Consider the following 17,046-nt stretch of genomic DNA (forward strand, 5'->3'; position numbering starts at 1 on the left):
TTAGGGCGACCTCTGGTGGAGGTGAGAAGCCGGCAGATGTTGGAGGGGGAGGCTCCAGGGTTTCTGGCAACTGGATGTGGGATGTGAAAGAGAAGAGTGAGAATGATGCTGGCAGTTTTGGCTCAAGCACCTGAAGGAAGGAGTTACCAGTTACTGAGGTGCAGACGGCTGGAGGAGGAGCGGGCTCGGGGCAGGGAGATCAGGCCTTCAGTTGGGGGCCTGTTTATCAGAGTTACCTATTAGATGTGCAAGCGGAGATGGGTGAGCTCAGACTAGAGGTGTCACTGTGAGACCATCAGCACATCGTTAGTGTTTGAAACCAAGAAACTGAGAGAGCCTCCCTTGAGGAGAGAGTGCTGAGGGAAAAGAGATGTCTGCGGACTAAAGCCTCGGACATTTAGAGCTTGTGGAGAAGAGGAACAAGAACTGGAAGAGTCTGAGGAGGTGAGCCAGTGAAGGAAGAGGAAAATCAGGGGCCCTGGAAGTGGACTGAGGAGGGACTGCCCAGGAAGAGGGCAGTCTGCTCCAGCGAGTGCTGCTGACTGGCCGTGGCTGACGAACACTGAGAACGGACATGAATTCGCCATCTTGGTGACGCCACCAGTGGCAGAAACAACAAGCAGGTACCACTCCTGAGCCATCTCACAGGCAAGGTGCCACCTGCATCCATTCCTCCCCAGATGATCACAGTGGCTGTCCTCTGCACAAATCTCCAACTCCACCCCGGCCGCCCACATCCATCGTGGTGCCTGAAATCTCTGAAATGGCAAAACAAATCTTGTCTTCTCTGATATTACTGTGTCGACAAGTGTCTTCCTGATTAAGCTGTTTGTCAAAATTCAGAAACTGAATTGGTCTTTCTTGGCTTTCTGTATTTTGCTAATCAAGGCGTATTTGATTCTAATGCAACTGATCCAGTACAGCCTATTTCTACCACTGAAACACATGTACGTTATTTCTAAACATGTTTGATCACATACAAATTCCCCCCAGGAGGTATGTTTCCAGTGCACCTATTATTTAATAACATGACTTCCCCCATATTGTCATTGTTCTCTGGATCATTCCTACCCATCCTAGATAACACGTGAGGGGGATCAGTCCTGCCCTGTGTGCCGGGGACCAGAGGTGGCTGGACTGAGAAAATCTAAGAAGCAGAGCCAAATACATAAGAGGAGGATGGAGGTTGGCCAGGTGGATGATGGGCATTTAGGGGTGGAAAGGATGGCAAAAGCAGAATCTTGGAGCTGGGAAAATGCAGGTGAGTTTGGAACCAGTGAATAACCACTGTGGATGCTGGAGAGGCCCAGAGAGACAGGAGGTGAGAGCCCCAGGGAGTGACGGCTGCAGAGGGTTAACAGACCCAGGAGGGGCTGCCAGCAGGTGTGACTACCCAACCCCCGCAGGAGGCACCTTGGGACATGGTGGGGTAATCTCTCCACCATTTGACATCCATTGTTTCCCTTTGTTTTTAATTTCTATGGTATGAAGACAAATTCTGATTTTCACACTCACTGAACAGAACCAGGATTTACAGACCACATTCCCTGCTGTCACATGTCTCATCTCTGACAGTGACATTTCTTCCTCTGGGACATCAGGCCATTATGTGTTGTGGGGACATGCCATGGCATCCACTTTGGTGGGGGCAGTGTTTGCAGATGCATCTGTATCCCTCTTCCCAATGTCACTGCAGTTCTGGTTGGCGTCAAGCAGCTGAGCAGAATCAAGAACCAGGGGTGAGTCAGGCTTCCTCTGAGGGGTGGGCCTCGCTTTGGCCCAGACCCTGGTCGGCCCTACCTGGCTGAGACAGAATCCTCAAGGGGCCAAGAAGGAGACAGCAATCTCATAGGTTCCTGACTAGGATGGGGCTCATCTGCCAGGGGAAGGAGCTGAGACTTTCTGTAGCCCAGGGAGAACCATCCAAGCTCTTAAGAGGACAGATGTGATCAAGTTTGTTCCTATGTGGGGAAACCCTGTGGCGCAGTGCGTGGTGAGGGGAGGGACAGGAGGCAGGGAGGCCAGAGGGGGCTGATGTCGTAGCCCAGGGGAGAGGCGATGAGGACTAGGGCCCAGGGCAGGGACGCTGGAGAGGAAGAGAAAGCTGGAGACAAGGCTGAATTAACAGGAATTGGTGCCTGATTGGACGTGGTGTGAAATCCAGGATGACCACAGGTGTCTGACCTGGGCAACCCAGTCGATGCTGCTGCTTTCAACTCCTGCAGGGAAAGCAGCGAGATGATCTTGCACCATCTTCATATTCTGCAGATCATCTTGAGTGATTAACATTTTTGATGCAGAGAGTTTTTTGAGGTGGGGTGGGGCAGAGGGAAGGGAAAATGAGCCTGAAATATTCAAACAAAAGTTTCAAGTTTCCCCTTCTCTTCATTCTGTTGGCAGCCTGACATTCTTAGGAGTGTGGAGCAGAGAAATCTTAAACACAGAGTGGTTATGTGTAGATAGGAGGATGCTGTACCCCTCGTTGGATTTCCTCTGCCAGCGCCATGGAAGGAGTGAATAGAAGGCCAGCCTGTCCCTGAACTTGGCGGCATCAGAAGTGGCTGGGCTTAGATCACTGCCAGTGGCGGTGTGGGGGTTAGCACTCAGCACACTAAGCCAGCACCTTCTTTCCTATTGTCTATGTAACTTTATTGTTTTAAGCAAGCTGACTTCATAGCCGGGGTTCATTCACTACAGACAAAGCCTTCTCCGTTAGAAAAAATTAGATCTCAGAAGCTTCCAGGAAGCTGAGGAAAATCACAAGCCATAAGCAGTGGAAGTTTCCATTCCAGATCCCCAGGCAAAAAATGGAAGATGGTGTTTCTCCCTTGTTGATTGTAAAAAAAAAAAAAAAAAATTAAAATATGAAATAAATCTGGACGGCGAGGGAGGGAATGGCCTCCAATAATTAATTACTCCTGCCTGACTCCAGAATTCAGTTTAGTGTTAGCAATCCAAGTGATTCTGCCGAACTATAGATTTCATTTTCAACATTTAGTAGTATTGGGGAGAGGGGAGGGTATAGCTCTGTGGTACAATGTGTTCTTAGCATGCACAAGGTCTTGGGTTCGATCCCTGGTAGGGCCATTAAAAGTAAATAAATAAACCTAAATACCTTCCCCCAGAAGATACAAATTAAAAAAATTCAACAGTATCATTGCTATATATTATATATATAACATATATGTGGCAACTTACCTATATATATGATATGTATATATATATATAAGGTATTAAGCAAGGATGTCCTGACTTGAATGGCTGAAATAGTATTTCAGTTCTACTTTCTTCAAGTGACTGGATTTTTCCCCTCTCAGTGATCAATTTGGGATTTGTTTTAAAACAGCCCAAAGATTGCTTTCCCCATCAGAAAAATAGATTCAGTTGCAATAAATTAGCTGAGTAAATGGGTACTTGGAAGCACTTTGTAAGCTTCAGCATCAGAAGGAGTTTCTTCAGCCCAGTACCAAAAACTCTGCTGAAGATTTGAGGCAACCTTAAACTTGGTATTTCTCATTAAAAAGACTTACATCGCCCTGAAAAGAAGGGAAACCCCCATTTAAAGACTGTTACTGTGAGTGGCAGATTTTCCTGGAGCCTACAGCTGCACAAGCCATCCAATCAGACATGAGAACTACCTCGTGCGAGCAAGATGGCACCTTCTGTGCTTCTGACCGCTCCATGTCATGCCAGGCATGTGCCTTCAAGTCAGGAGCCTGAGACAGAAATGCCTCCTTCCATGGACTGATTTGGACGCTGTGAAGTTGGGGTTGGTGCTATTGAAATCTCCTGGCCTCTGAGAAAAGGTGGAGAGAGCATGGATCAAACTATAAGTTGGAGCATCGTTTTGGTCGGCCCACGTTCTCTCCTCTGTGAGCGGGAATGTCTGAGTCCAGGCCAGGCATTCTCTACTTTTGGAGATGCCAGCTGAACGGGGAGAACGATGGTTTTGGGGATTTTACAGTCAGTCTTACGGTCAGTCCTTCCTCTGTTGGGCCCCATATGATACAAATGTTTCAGAAGGAAAAGATGCTTGGAGCTGGAAGGGGCTTCAGAGATGATCCAGGCAGGGTAAACCAGCCACATTCAGCATGAGGGCCATGCAGTCAGATGCCAGTCAAGTTTTGGATATGCTACTCGCTAACTCTGTCACCAGCATGTAAGTTACTTCACCTCTCTAAGCCTCTGTTTCCTGTTTCCTAAAATGAAGAAACAGTATCCACGTGAGAATATTTAAGAGGCTTGATTGAGATGATAAAATTAAAGAGCTCACACAGTGCCTAGTACACAGTAAATGCTCAATAAATGCTTGTTACTAGAAGTGGTCCAACTCCATCTTTGGGGCAGTAGAGGGGAAGAGCTAAAGCAGAAACATGAATCCTGTGGAGAGAACTGTTTTGTCTGATAGAGGCACTGCCTTGGAATGCAGTCCTTCCAACCACAAACAAGCTTTCTGGTTTTGAGCATCGTCCACAGGATGTGGCCAGCAGCAGGCTGAATACACTAAAAAGTTAGAATTTGTAACTGGCCGCTTTAGGAGGATGCCCAGAGGGAGCAAGCCAAGGGGCAGTGGCAGATTCTGACTCTGCCCACGTTATTTTGGACAATCAACTCAACTTATATTAAAGCAGGATGATAATCTCCCAGGTCCTTTCCGAGTGTTTTGTTTGATTGCTTGTTTATTTTATTTTTGTATTTTGGGTCTGAAGCAGAGGAAATCCATTGCTCTGGCCAGATTTACAGGTGACCTAGAGTTGACAGAGGATGGCTGGCTCACTGGCTGCAGGGTCTGCAGAGATCTCAGAAGCCTGAAAAGAGCTGACACTGCTAATAATAAGAAATGGGTTGGGGATACATTTAAAGCCCTGTGCTTGGGTTCAAAAGTCAACTACACAAACAGACTGCATCATTGCGAGACGAGGGACCATGTGAAAAGAAATTGTCCCAATTTATTGAAAAGGTAAGACTCTCCCTTATAGGCTTCTTCCTCATCTGATGGGTTTTATTAGGAAATTAAGTCCTAGCTCTGGTTGAAGTCAGTTTGCCCCCCTTGCTCGATAATGTAGGCTATAATCTCAAAAAGCAAATTTATAGTCCCATCACTTTTTCTCAGTAGAGACCAGGAGGGTTGTTAGATTTTAACAGGAAGGCGAAGGTGGCAAAAGACAGGAGACCAACTTGGCAGTGGGCTATGGTATTCTCAGATGTCCCTATCTGGTGGCAGACCAGCTGGCCCCAGGAATGTCCTTCCCCTTTTGGCACTAAGTTGTCACCTCCAGGCCTCACCTGACCCTCCACTAGGACACAGCTAGACAAGGGGTCAGCAGGATGGGGTTGGTGGCTCTGCCAGCAGAGAAACTCCAATTTGTATAGGTTGGCTAATATTTTGAAGTCCATCCTGGCCAGAGTTCAGGACAAAGTCAAGTGGGAAAGAAGTTCATCTTTGTCTGCAGGTGCATATAGACAGCATATGTGGCTTTTTACTTGCTGAAGTATGAGGCAAAGTTAGGGAAATGCTGGGAAGCAGGGCGCCAGGCCAGGTGGACAAAAGGGAGGGTCCCCCAAACAGACTCTCACCAACAGGTGGCTTCCTTCTGTTCTGGGAACTCCACTTACATGTTAGGCCTTTTTGTGTGTTTCCGTATGTCTCTTATCCTCTTTTCTGTCTTTCCCAATGTTTTCTCCCTCTGTCCTTCTGTCTGAATATTTTCCATTGACATGACCTCAAATTCAGTGATCTTACTTTCTGCTGGGTCTAATCTGCCCGCAAAGCCATCTACTGATTTCTTAATTTTAGTGACTGTATTTTTTTGGTTCTACAATTTCCATTTAATTCTTTTTAAACATAGATTTTAATTCCCTGCTGAAATTCTCCATCTTTTCATCTGTTTCCTCCATCTTTTCCTCTGTGTTCTTGACTATAACTAACATAGATATTTTAAAGTCCTGGTCTGCTCATTTCAGTGTCTAGATTACCTGATGACCTGCTTCTATTGTATTTTTTTCCTTTAGATTTTGGTCATTTAGTTCTATTAATAGACATGACTAGTAATTTCTAATTCAGTGCCAGACTCCGTGTATAGAAATGTGGAGACTCTCTGACTGGGCCCCTCTCCTTTGTGGCGGGTAAAGTGGGAGCTGGTCGCTATCAGGGACTTAGCTCTGTTTGCCTGTGTGTAAGTCAGTCTTCTAGATGCTCCACCTGACCCCGAGGTATTCACCATGGGCCCTCCTCTCCAGCAGGGTCTGGACCTTAATCTTCATGATCGTAGCGTCCCCAGGCTGCTGGAAACTCCACTCAGCATTTCTAAGCTTCCTGCTTAGTTCCAGCCTCCTCTGTCTTGTTGCAGAACTTTGCAAGTGTCTCAAAGGGGAAAGTGAGAAGTGTGTCAGGCTAACTTATCTGTCCTTCCTATTCACAGGAAGCCCAGCCCCCACAAACCCATCCTTTCTTATCCCTCTGTTCCCGTGGGACTGCCTGAAGCTCTGCTTGTTTCTCAGCCTCTTTGTAGCACAGCCTGGGTCCTGCACTGGACCCACGGCCTCTTGCATCATGCCCAGGATTAGCAAATTCCCTGAAGCAAAAAGTGACAGCAGAATGTCAGTCCACCTCACCATCCAATTCCCTCCTCTGTGAGATTTTTATCCACTTAAGTCCTGGCTGTCTCAACAGCTCTCTAATGGCTCCATATGGTGGGTTTTTTTTTTTTTTTTTTTTAATTTCAGCCATCCTTGCTGGTCTCAGTAGGACAGATGGTCTGCCTCAAGCCACTGTCTCGTGCACAGAAGCAGGAGCTGCGCCCTTCTATTCTTGATACTGGGGGACACAGTCATTTCCCCGATGACTGTGTGTGTCCTATTCTTTTACTAAGGCTGGGGCAAATATACAAAATCTGCTGTGTCACAGGTGTATGGTCAAAGAGAAAAGGGCCACTTTCCCCATGAATATAGTGACAAGCTTCTCTCTCTCACTCAGTCTCTGGTTTTATTCCAGAAGGCAGATGACCACACTGAGAGTGAACAGTGTCACTGCACTCTGGCCTGGCTTGGCCACACAGGGGTGACCCTGCAGAAGGGGTGATCTTCCAGCAGCAGGGATGATCAGTGGCTCCAGTGTAGGGACAAGAGTGTTGGGTGTGTGGAAAGCAGACCCCTTGAGGAGCTGCACTAGCGACTATTCCTCACCGAATGCCTGTGTCACTTAAACATCACAACAAGCCTACATGATAGGGGTTATTACTATTATGCCCATTTTACATGGGAGGGAACTGGGGCCCAGAGGTGATGCTTAAGTGGCAGAGCCAGACTTGAGTGCAGGCAGTCTGATTCCAGAGCTGCCATACTGCCTCATGATACGTGGGAAGAGGTTTAGGCTGGACAAAGAGATAAGTGGTGGAGGCGGTGAGGCTGGTCACTTTTTAAAATATCTAAAGGAAAGAGGAATCAGAGTTGGGCTCAATATATAGAAAGATTGGTTAGAGATTTCCAGAGCTGGACCAGCTGCCTTGCTTCAGGTGGGAGAGAGGACCTAACCCCGTCCCCCCAGGCCTATAGGGTCTGTGTAGAGGCTAGAGTAGGTGATTTTGGCTTAAGGCCCCTTCTGGGAGATGGAATCTGGGTGTAGATAGCAGGAGCCCTGCAGAGGTAGCCTGAGGGCCAGGAGACCCAGCCTGGCTTTTCTGGGAACCGTGCAGCCCCTGAGGCTGTGCATAGCATCAGCACCCTCCCCCCACAACACACACACGCACACGCACACGCACACGCACACACACACACAGTCTCTCTGTCTCTCTCTTGTCCTGCTTTAATCACTCTTCTGCTCATTCACAGAGCTCTAGCCACACCTGGGTTTATGTTTCGAGAAGGGGCCAAGTGCTTTCTCAGTCTGACCTTTTTGCACAAGCCTTCTGTTCACATGGCCAGCTCCTGCTTATCCTTTAGTGCCAGGTCAAACGTCACCTCCTCCAGGAAGTCTTCCCTGACCACTTCATCCCGGGTGTCTCTTTCACAGTTAATCTCAGTCTTATCCCCATGTTTGCTTCCCTCATGGCTCTAAGTACAATCTGTGATGATCTTCGTTGTTTTTTCTTTGTAGAAAGTAAATTCCATGGAGGCAGGGCTACATTTGTCCTTTTCATTATGTATCCCTAATCCGTACTAGTGTCGAATACTTGTTGAATGAATGAGTGAATGACCTTGGCCAAATTACTGTGGGTCTCAGTTTTCTAATCTGTTAAGTGGAGAGCAGCTCTACAGGAAATTTGATTAGTGCAGTGGTTCCCAAACTTGAGCACGCATCAGAATCATCTGGAAGGTTTGTAAAGACAGATTGCTGACCTCATCCCCAGAGTCTCAGGAGAAATTTTGCATTTTGAATGAGTTCCCAGTCAGGTTGCTTCTCTGCCTCAGGCCCAAGGGGGCCACACTTTGAGAACCACTGGATTTGACTATCTGCTGGTCCCCTGAGGCACTAACCTTTGATTTCATCAAATTGAAATAATAAAAAGTGCTGTCCTTATAAAAACAGTATAAATAAATTCAAGAGATGTTCTGAAACATAACTTTACCTTCAAACATAAAAGTAAAGGGGAGGTGGTAGAAGGAAAAGAAAGGAAAAAAAAAATTCCTTTCTAAATCAGTAGGGATTAACACCTACCAATGGCATTTATAGTGTTTATAACGGCAAAGGGCAGCTAAATGGAGGTGCCAGCAGACCAGGGCCAAGGACAGAGTGGGTCCCTGGGAACAATGCTTGAAATGCAGCGGTTGCTGCAGCTGGGAGGTTTCAAGAGTGCTTCCCACCAGCTCAGCATTTAACCCCCACCTTGGAGGGCAAAAGGAGAGATTCACAACTCATGAGGGAAGTGAGAGCCCAAACCAGGGGGAAAACAAAACAAAAGAAAAAACCCAGATGTGAGTTGTGAGGCTAGTAGAAACAGCTCATGACTTGCAGATTTGCCTTCATCTGACTGGAGGTTTTGTTTGCTAACCGCTGCTCAGAGTTCACATTCTTCCGAGTTCCCCCCACCCCCCGCCCCCCGGTGGTCTCTGGTTGCTTTCTACATCTCTCATCCACGCGTTCTTCCACCAACCAACCTGCATCCCTCTCTCTGCAATTAGACCCTAAGGTTCCGGCCATGACGGGTTTTAGTGGGCTGCCCGCTCTTAGAAGGTCTCCCCCTTCCAGGCTCTTTCAGTTCTGTTTATGCTCAAGAAGAAGCATCTGTCAGGGCGAGTGTCTTTCCCCTCTTCTTTACTAATCCCCCTTTTAGCCCAGGTCGGGGTCCTCCAGGGCAGACGCAGTAGCAGGGACAGACCTGCAGGGGCGCCAGAGAGCAAAAGCCGATTTAGCCTCAGTGCTGCAACCACGGACCGCTACGCTACTCCTGGTGAATCCCAGAAGCAAGACGTTTCTTCCGCAGGCCGTCCAGGCATTGCTGAAGTGTGTTATTAAAATCATCATCATCATCATCATCATCATCATCATCATCATCATCATCATCATCATCATCATCATCATCATCATCATCATCATCATCATCATCATCATCATCATCATCACTTATTATGTGCCAGGTAAAGGGCCATTCACTTTACTAGATTCTTCCATTTAGTCCTCATATTGGGCTGAGAGCACAAATGTTAATTTCATCCGAATTTTTATAAGGGAGGAAATGGAGCCTTAGAGAAATTTAGAAAGTTGACCAAACTCAAGCTAGGAAGAGGTCAATCTGGCTTTGAATCCAGGCGTGCCTGACTCCGGAGCTTTTGCCATAATGAGGGTGCCTGGTGCTTCCCTCTGTGTGAAGTGGTGGGATGGAACCCCATTTACTACAATTACGAATTGCACTAGTGGTGGTTTGTGCTGGTATCTCTCCTCCTTCCATAACTGTCCCTCCTGACCTGCCTCCCCCTCTTCCCCATCAGTGGCAGCAGGAACACCATTCAGAGCATCAAACATGGAAAAAGTCAAGGACCACCTGGACTTGAAAGGCCATCTGTCTTCGAAAGGAGGGACTCTGAAACCATGATTAGAATAAAGATGGCAGGATAATTGTGGATCTCGTCATAATTACACCAGGAACTGTTCTGTGGAACAGGATGTCCACAGGACATTGGCCAGTTGAACTGTGAAAAAAGAGATTCTGGAAATAAACAGGCTGAGGGAAATGCTGTGTTGAAAGTCTCTTGATGGAAGGACTTGCCGGTGCCCCTAATGTGCTTGTGGGCTGACTGCTCCCCTTCCCCAGCCCCACCAAGGCCAGAGGTACAGGAAAGCATGTTAGACTGTAGCAGGAAGGGCATACTTGCCTACCAGTTCTGACGGATTGTCGGGCCTCCCAGAGAGCTGTGCTGGGAAACATCCTGGGACAGGTCTGGACTCAGTCTGAAAGAGTCTGATTGATTAGCAATGCCTGCCATGGCACTGGCTGGGGCCCCGTTGGCAGCCGGAGGGCCACAAAGCTGCTATCCCAGGCCTATGGCTTCGTCTAGGAAAGAGCCAGAAGTGGGGCATAAGGGCTGCATTGTGGCAGGTGAGAATTCTACCACTGAACCACAATGCTCCGCCTGTAAGGGCCGCATTGTGAAGCTTGCTCTGCTCCAAACTTGTTTGATAACCATCATAAATTAAATTTACCTCCGTGAGTCTCACTTTCCTCAAGGGCAAGGTGTCACAGTCACCCCCATCACCTCTATGTTGGAGAGAAATGGTGATTGTCCACTGATCTACTAGGAATAAATATACCAGATGAGGACACAGATGTGTCATCACTTCCACAGAAGTTCCACAGACCATGCTAATCAAGGTCTCGGCAGCGTACATCTCATCTTGATTAACTTGAGGATGTTTTGATAAAGGGACTATTTGCAAAGGTATGAGCAGAGTTTTAGGTCGGACCAAGGCCAGTAGCAGCAGGGTGTGTACAGCCCTACACCTGCAGGGCCGAGGGGAGGGAGCCAGTACTGGGACCCAGAAGTAGGGTCCCTTGGGGAGGGCTTCCCTGAGAGGAACTGTGACCATCGGGCTGAGGGCACTGCCAGCTCACAGTGACCCCACGGAGAGGAGCCAGAGATTTCATATCTCGCCTCTCTCTCCTCTGTCCCTCCCTCCAATCCGTTGGCTCCAATCTGAGCCCAGCCTGAAGCCAAAGGAGCCCGTTGACATAATGTGTTTGGTCCACTTCTGCCTTAGCATGGGCTGCTGTAGTGAAGTACCATACACTGAGAGGCTTACCCAAAACAGAACCTCACATTGCTGGAGGCTGGCAGTCAGGGGTCAGGATGCCAGCATGGTTGAGGGGGAGCCCTCTTTCAGGTCGTAGATTGCTGATTTCTCATTGTGTCCTCACACGGTGGAAAGAGAAAGCTCTGGTCTCATCATCCCCTTACAAGGGCACCAATCCCATCAGGGGGCCTCCACCCTCATGACCTCATCCAAAGCTAATTACCTCCCCAAAGCCCTATCTCCGATTACCATCACTTTGGAGATAGGGTTTCAACATACAGTTTTGAGGGACACCTACATTCAGACTGTAACAGCCTCCCCAGGCGGGAGCATTTTGCCAGCTGTATTAGTTTTCTGTAGCTGCTATAACAAATTACCATATCCTGGGTGGCTTAAAGCAACAGAAATGATTACCTCACAGTTCTGGTGTCCAGAAGTTCAAAATCAGCAGGGCTCCCCTGGAGGCTCCAGGAAGAATCTTCCTTGTCTATTCCAGCCTCCTGTGGCTCTAGGTGTTCCTTGCTTGTGTCAGCATCACTCCAATCTCTACCTCCAACTTTCACATCATCTTCTCCTCTGTGTGTCTCTTCTATGTGTCTGGTATGAGGACACTTGTCCTTGGATTAGGACCCACCCGGATAATCCAGGATGATCTCATCTCAAGATCTTCAATTACATCTGCAAAGACCTTTTTCTGAATATGAGAATGTTCACAGGTTCCAGGATTTGATGTGGACGTAACTTTTGGGGAAGCTACCATTTAACCTTCACATCTGCCACCAACCTTCCACATCTGACTTCTGTTACTGAGTTGTCAGGAAGGAACTGAAGCATCTCTCCTGAAGGCCACCCTGTAGTTCTGTGAGCCAGAGCGCCTTTGCACGTCTGCTCTAATGAAATAATGGTCCTTTAGTTGGAGGCAGTAGAGGCAGGTGCATGTTTTACTTTGTTTCACAGAATGATTAGCATTATGACCTTTGGCAAACCACGTACACTCATCCCTTGGTATCCATGGGGAATTGTTTCCAGAACCCCCAAGGATACCCGAATGTGCAGGTGCTCAAGTCCCTTATATAAAATGGCCTAGTATTTGCATATAACCTACTCACATCCTCCCGTCACACACTTTAAAATCATCTCTAGATTACTTATAACACTTAATATTAACAATGTAAATGCCACGTTAGCATTGTGCGGCAGATTCAAGTTCTGCCTTTTGGAATTTTCTGGAATTTTCTTTCCAAATATTTTCCATCCGTGGTTGATTGAATCTGCAGGTGCAGAACGCTTGGATACTGGGGGTCGACTGTATCATCTGTGAGCCCCTGTTTTACTCGTCTAAAATGAAGCAGAGAGATTGAGTGATGCCCCAAATTGTTTCTACCTCTAGAACCCCATGATGCTGTAACTGACACCAGGGCGAAGTGGATAGCTCTCTGGTAACCCTGTGCCCACTGCTCCTGGCCCATGACATGCTGGCACCTGGGGGGTCAAGGTCAGAGCCACAGACATCTTCAAGCTCTCTGGGCCATTGTGAGTTTCCGTCTTCTGCCTTTAGTTGATCACAAAGAAATGGCCCCAGGCTGATGATCCTCATCTCTCATGTAGGACCCAAGGCCCCCAGCCTGGGTGCCCTCCCTCCCTGGTGGTCTGATGTGGCATTTAAGCTCAGGCATCTTTAATAGCTTAGCTCAGATTTCCCACCAAGTGATTCTGGAATCTTTTCATACGGCAAAGTGTAACAGTGACTCCATGACACCTTTTCTAATTGTGTTTTAATTGAAAAGCCTTGATTTGATTATAGAAGCCTACACCACAGTTGAAGGGCTTGTTAAAACATGTATTAAATCCAAAAGATTGCAATGTTTCGCTGTGTAATTATGTAAACAGTCATGTAAATGGAGCCGTTTACAGTCAGCAGGAATGCCTTTTAAATCGCGTACTGGCAAACTGGCACCGCTGATCAGTGACAGGTGAATTTTTTTTTTCAAGGACAAACCCAAGTGGGTATCTGCCCCCTGACATCAGCCGCGGCCAGCTTTCTCATCTTCTCCCTTTGTGTACGTTTTTCCTTGAAATCCGTTGTGATGTCTAAGTACTGTTTTTGAGTCCTCAGGTGCGCGTGAATTCCCCATCATTGTTAAGGAAAATAAAAAGCGCCTACCTGTAAAATGTTTAGATTTCTCAGCAGCAAAAAATGATCCAGGTATTATAAAAAAAAATCCTCAACTATAGTTGTAAAATAAGAATAAAACTGCCTTAAAATTCCCTGTGGTTTCAATGAAAGTGTCTATTAAATTTACCGAGGATAAGAGAGTCATTTACCTCCAAACCCGCAACCCCTGCCTTCCTGAAGGACCTCCAGTGCTTACCTATCTTTTTTTGAACTTCACAATAAATGAAACATTGATCAGAGCTGTCACTGAAACATTACTTCTTCCTGTCCATCACTTGCTCAGCCCTGGCCTCTTAGGAGGAAGCAGGCCCCGCAATCATGATTTCCTCTCAGCCCCAAGAAAATAGAAGCCACAAATGGGCTGGTGAATTATGTGCTTCCAGTGGTTCTGAAGGGAAGCATTTACCGAGAGAGAAAATTGTTTTAATCTTATAACAACCAAGGAGGAGAGTTTGTAAAAACACAGAACACCTACACATACACTTGATTTGGTTGCAGAGGAACACACGGAAGCATTTCTTCCCACAAACACACCTGATGCCTCAGCTGAGCGGTCTCGCTGTGGCCTGGGCCGGGGCTGGCGGGCCTGGGGGTGCAGGGCGGGGAGTGGGAAGCATTGGGGGCCGGTGATGGGAAGGGTAGTGAGACCTCGGGACAGTTGGCTGGGAACCCCAGGGACTCAGGGAGGGGAAATCGAGTGCAGGATGACGGCTCTCCAGCCCCTTCTAGCAACTTGGCATGTGCACACACCCAATCTTTGCTCTCCCAAGGTCCAACCCCTCAAGTCACAGGATGGAGGAGTCTGGTGTCACCTTTGCCCCAGGCCGACTTGAATACCTTCCTGGCAAGCGCAGCCTCAGGCCTTACCTCTGCTATCCTTGGCAAAGCCCAACACGTGGGGTGTTTTATCAGCTTAGCATCCCCAGTAGCCAAAAATGGCAGACAAGCAAGTAAATTCAAATCTTCAGGCAGCCAGTCCTAGAAATGGCTAGGAGGGGGAAATAAGAATTATACGTGGTTTAGAAGAAAGATGAATGCTTCCTATTCCGGGGGGGTGGGGGTGAGGGGAGAGCAAGGGAAGACAGGGAAGGGGAGGGAAGAAAACAAAGGCCATGTGTGACACGGGTGTCCCTCTCTGCGTGTGCGAGCGCACAGCAAGGGGGCTGAGACAGCATGCGAGTCCCTGAGGAGAGGGCAGAGGTGCTTGGTCAAGGCACTTTCCCATTTTGCTCGATGTACTTAAGGGTTTGAATCTTTTAACAAGGAAACCTAATAATGGCTTGCTTATGTCACTTTCGAAAAGGGGAGGGGGCAAGATTTTAAACAGAAGTGTCCACATTTGGAGGAAAAAAATGACAAATGACCTCTTTGTACAAAGCAGATTATGAAAGGAAAGGTGAGGGGCAAACTTGGTAGTTACCCCTACATCTAACTCACATCCCTTTGTCTCCTTGAAGAGAATGCATTTTGCACAAAGATGTACTTTGTTCACGGGGCAAACCGCTGGTTTCTGGAAATACCGTTCGGGCTCCAGTCATTTCCAGTTGACACAACGTATCTTCCGAGGACGGCTCTCCCACCGTACGGAGAGCACATACCCCAGCAAGGAAAGGTGGATCTCTAGGCAGAGGGTATTTTCTTGGAAACTTTGATGTAAAGGGGAGGGTGATTAAACTGTTGCTGATTGCTTTCATGAGAATGCCCTCATTCAAGACGGTTAGCGTGTGTGGGCATTAGATGCTGACACAGAAAGGCGCACCTGACATCCTGTGGCATCCTTCCTCCTTCCCCAGTGGGCCTCCTCCCATCCCCAGCGGCAGGCTTCCCGAATTGCACTGCCTGCCCTGTGAACTCTGAGCCAGTGTACGTGTATTATTGCGAGTGTGAGTGTTGTCTTCCCAAGTGGATGATATTATAGGAGAGGAAAAAAAAAAAAAACCCTTTCACTTCTACCCTCCTGCTCTTCTCAGACTGGGGCCCTGTTAAATTAGACCAACAAAAGATTAACGAGAAAAAAACAGTTGATAATGTGTGCAGTGCCTCACTTGGGAGAAACCGCAGTATGAGTAACTCAGAGAGGTGGTTAGAACTTGGGCTTACACAGCACCTTAGTAAAGAACAGTACGTTTGTAGAGAAGTGACAGGACACAGGAAAATGGTTTTAGGTTTCCAAGGGCAGCTAACGGGGTCAAGTTTGTGCAGGTCTGTTTCAGAGCTGACTTTTCTTTTTCTCCATGGCTATAAAACTTCCCCAGGAGAGGGCATTTATGGCCATCCCCATTTTCCAGAAGTTTCTGCCCTTAGTTAAAGGCATCTTTCTGCATTTGGCGATTCTCACCTGCCTCAAGCTCAAAATAATCCTTATGCCAATGAGGCATATTTTGGGGTGGCATGTTCTGATCCCTTACAGCATGCATGCTTCTCACATTCTCTGTGCTCAGCTCTGTGCCCCTTACCTTACCTCAAGTGTAGGTGCTTCACATAATATGCCCTCAGTAAATACTCACCAACTCTTTATCAATCCCCTCACTTTTTTTGAGAGGTTGCCTCTAGCTCATATATTAGCTTTCATGAGGTAAGGCTGTGTAACAAGCATCCCCACGTCTCAGTGGCTTATTGCACAATGGTGCATTTCTCACCCCTGTTACATGGTGGTTGCCAGTTGGCTCTGACTCTGCTCTGTGTGTCTTCCTCGTTCTGGGATCCAGATTGAAGGAGCAGATGCTGTCAGGGACACACAAAGGAAGAGAAAGGAGCCACAGAGCTGGTGGAACCACACAATGGCTTACAACTTCTACTCAGACTTTGCACGTCTCACTTGCTCACGTTCCATTGCCAAAGCAAGTCACATACCCAAGCCTAATGGTGGAACAGGGAAGGATGTTTCTCCTATGGGAAGGCTCTGCACGTCCATGGCTGCCGACGGGATGTTCGATTCTCTCACGGGGAGGGGGCCGGTGATTGGTGATGGAGACAGCCACTCTGGCTAAGCCACCACCTTCTTGTGGCTTTATGATTCAGCCTTTCCTGGATTCCCAAGTCAGGCCTTTGTACTCTTCCACTGGCCTCCCCATTTGCCTCCATGTTCTTTCTTTTATGTTTCTATTGTTGTTGTTCCAATTCTAAAAGCAACACGTTTTCACTGTAACGTAAATCAAGCAGAGTAGAAGTGACTCTTCCCACCGCTACTAAGAACTTTCCATCCCAGAAGCATTCACTGTGAACTGTTCAGGGTGAATTATTTCAGATATTTCCATGCTTATACAGCCACGTAAAGTGTATTCACCTAAAAATAAGATTTTAGGTAAATAGGATCTTCCTATTCATGCCCATATCATGTTGCGGCCACTTTGTACTCAGCAGTGCCCTGCAGATGTCTTTGTGTTGAGCTGTCTTTTTCTTTTTATGCTTCCACAGTATCCCATGGCATGGGCATTTTGCATTGACTTTCCTTTTTTTCCCCCTACTCATGGAGCTAGTTTGTTTCCTTTTTTTTTTTTTTTTTTCAGACAACAATGATGCAAAGAATGTTCCACATTAACATGTGCAAGTAGTTTTGTAAGCTGGGTTCCTGGAAGTGGAATTGCTGGGTTAGTACGTTTTACCTTTCGATGGACGGACATCGCCAGATTCTTCTCCTGGA

The 17,046-nt window shown here is 47.4% G+C and overlaps 1 protein-coding gene across 2 annotated transcripts in view; it reads left to right on the forward strand.

Annotated features, from left to right (window-relative positions):
* Positions 1-13,883, forward strand: part of LOC123612773 (uncharacterized) — a 40,160-nt gene extending 26,277 nt beyond the window's left edge. Inside the window, exons 3-4 of one of the 2 annotated variants that reach the window (XM_045506566.2) lie at positions 9,278-9,576; positions 9,928-13,883. In XM_045506566.2, the coding sequence (XP_045362522.2) occupies positions 9,278-9,576; positions 9,928-10,031 (403 nt within the window). In that variant the 3' untranslated portion in view covers positions 10,032-13,883. Of the gene's footprint in view, positions 1-9,272; positions 9,577-9,927 lie in introns of both variants that reach the window. The other variant, XM_074373552.1, reaches the window with a different exon arrangement.
* The last annotated feature ends 3,163 nt before the right edge of the window (positions 13,884-17,046 follow it).

This window comes from Camelus bactrianus, chromosome 11 (assembly GCF_048773025.1).
Source record: "Camelus bactrianus isolate YW-2024 breed Bactrian camel chromosome 11, ASM4877302v1, whole genome shotgun sequence".
NCBI classification, from domain to species: Eukaryota; Metazoa; Chordata; class Mammalia; order Artiodactyla; family Camelidae; genus Camelus; species Camelus bactrianus.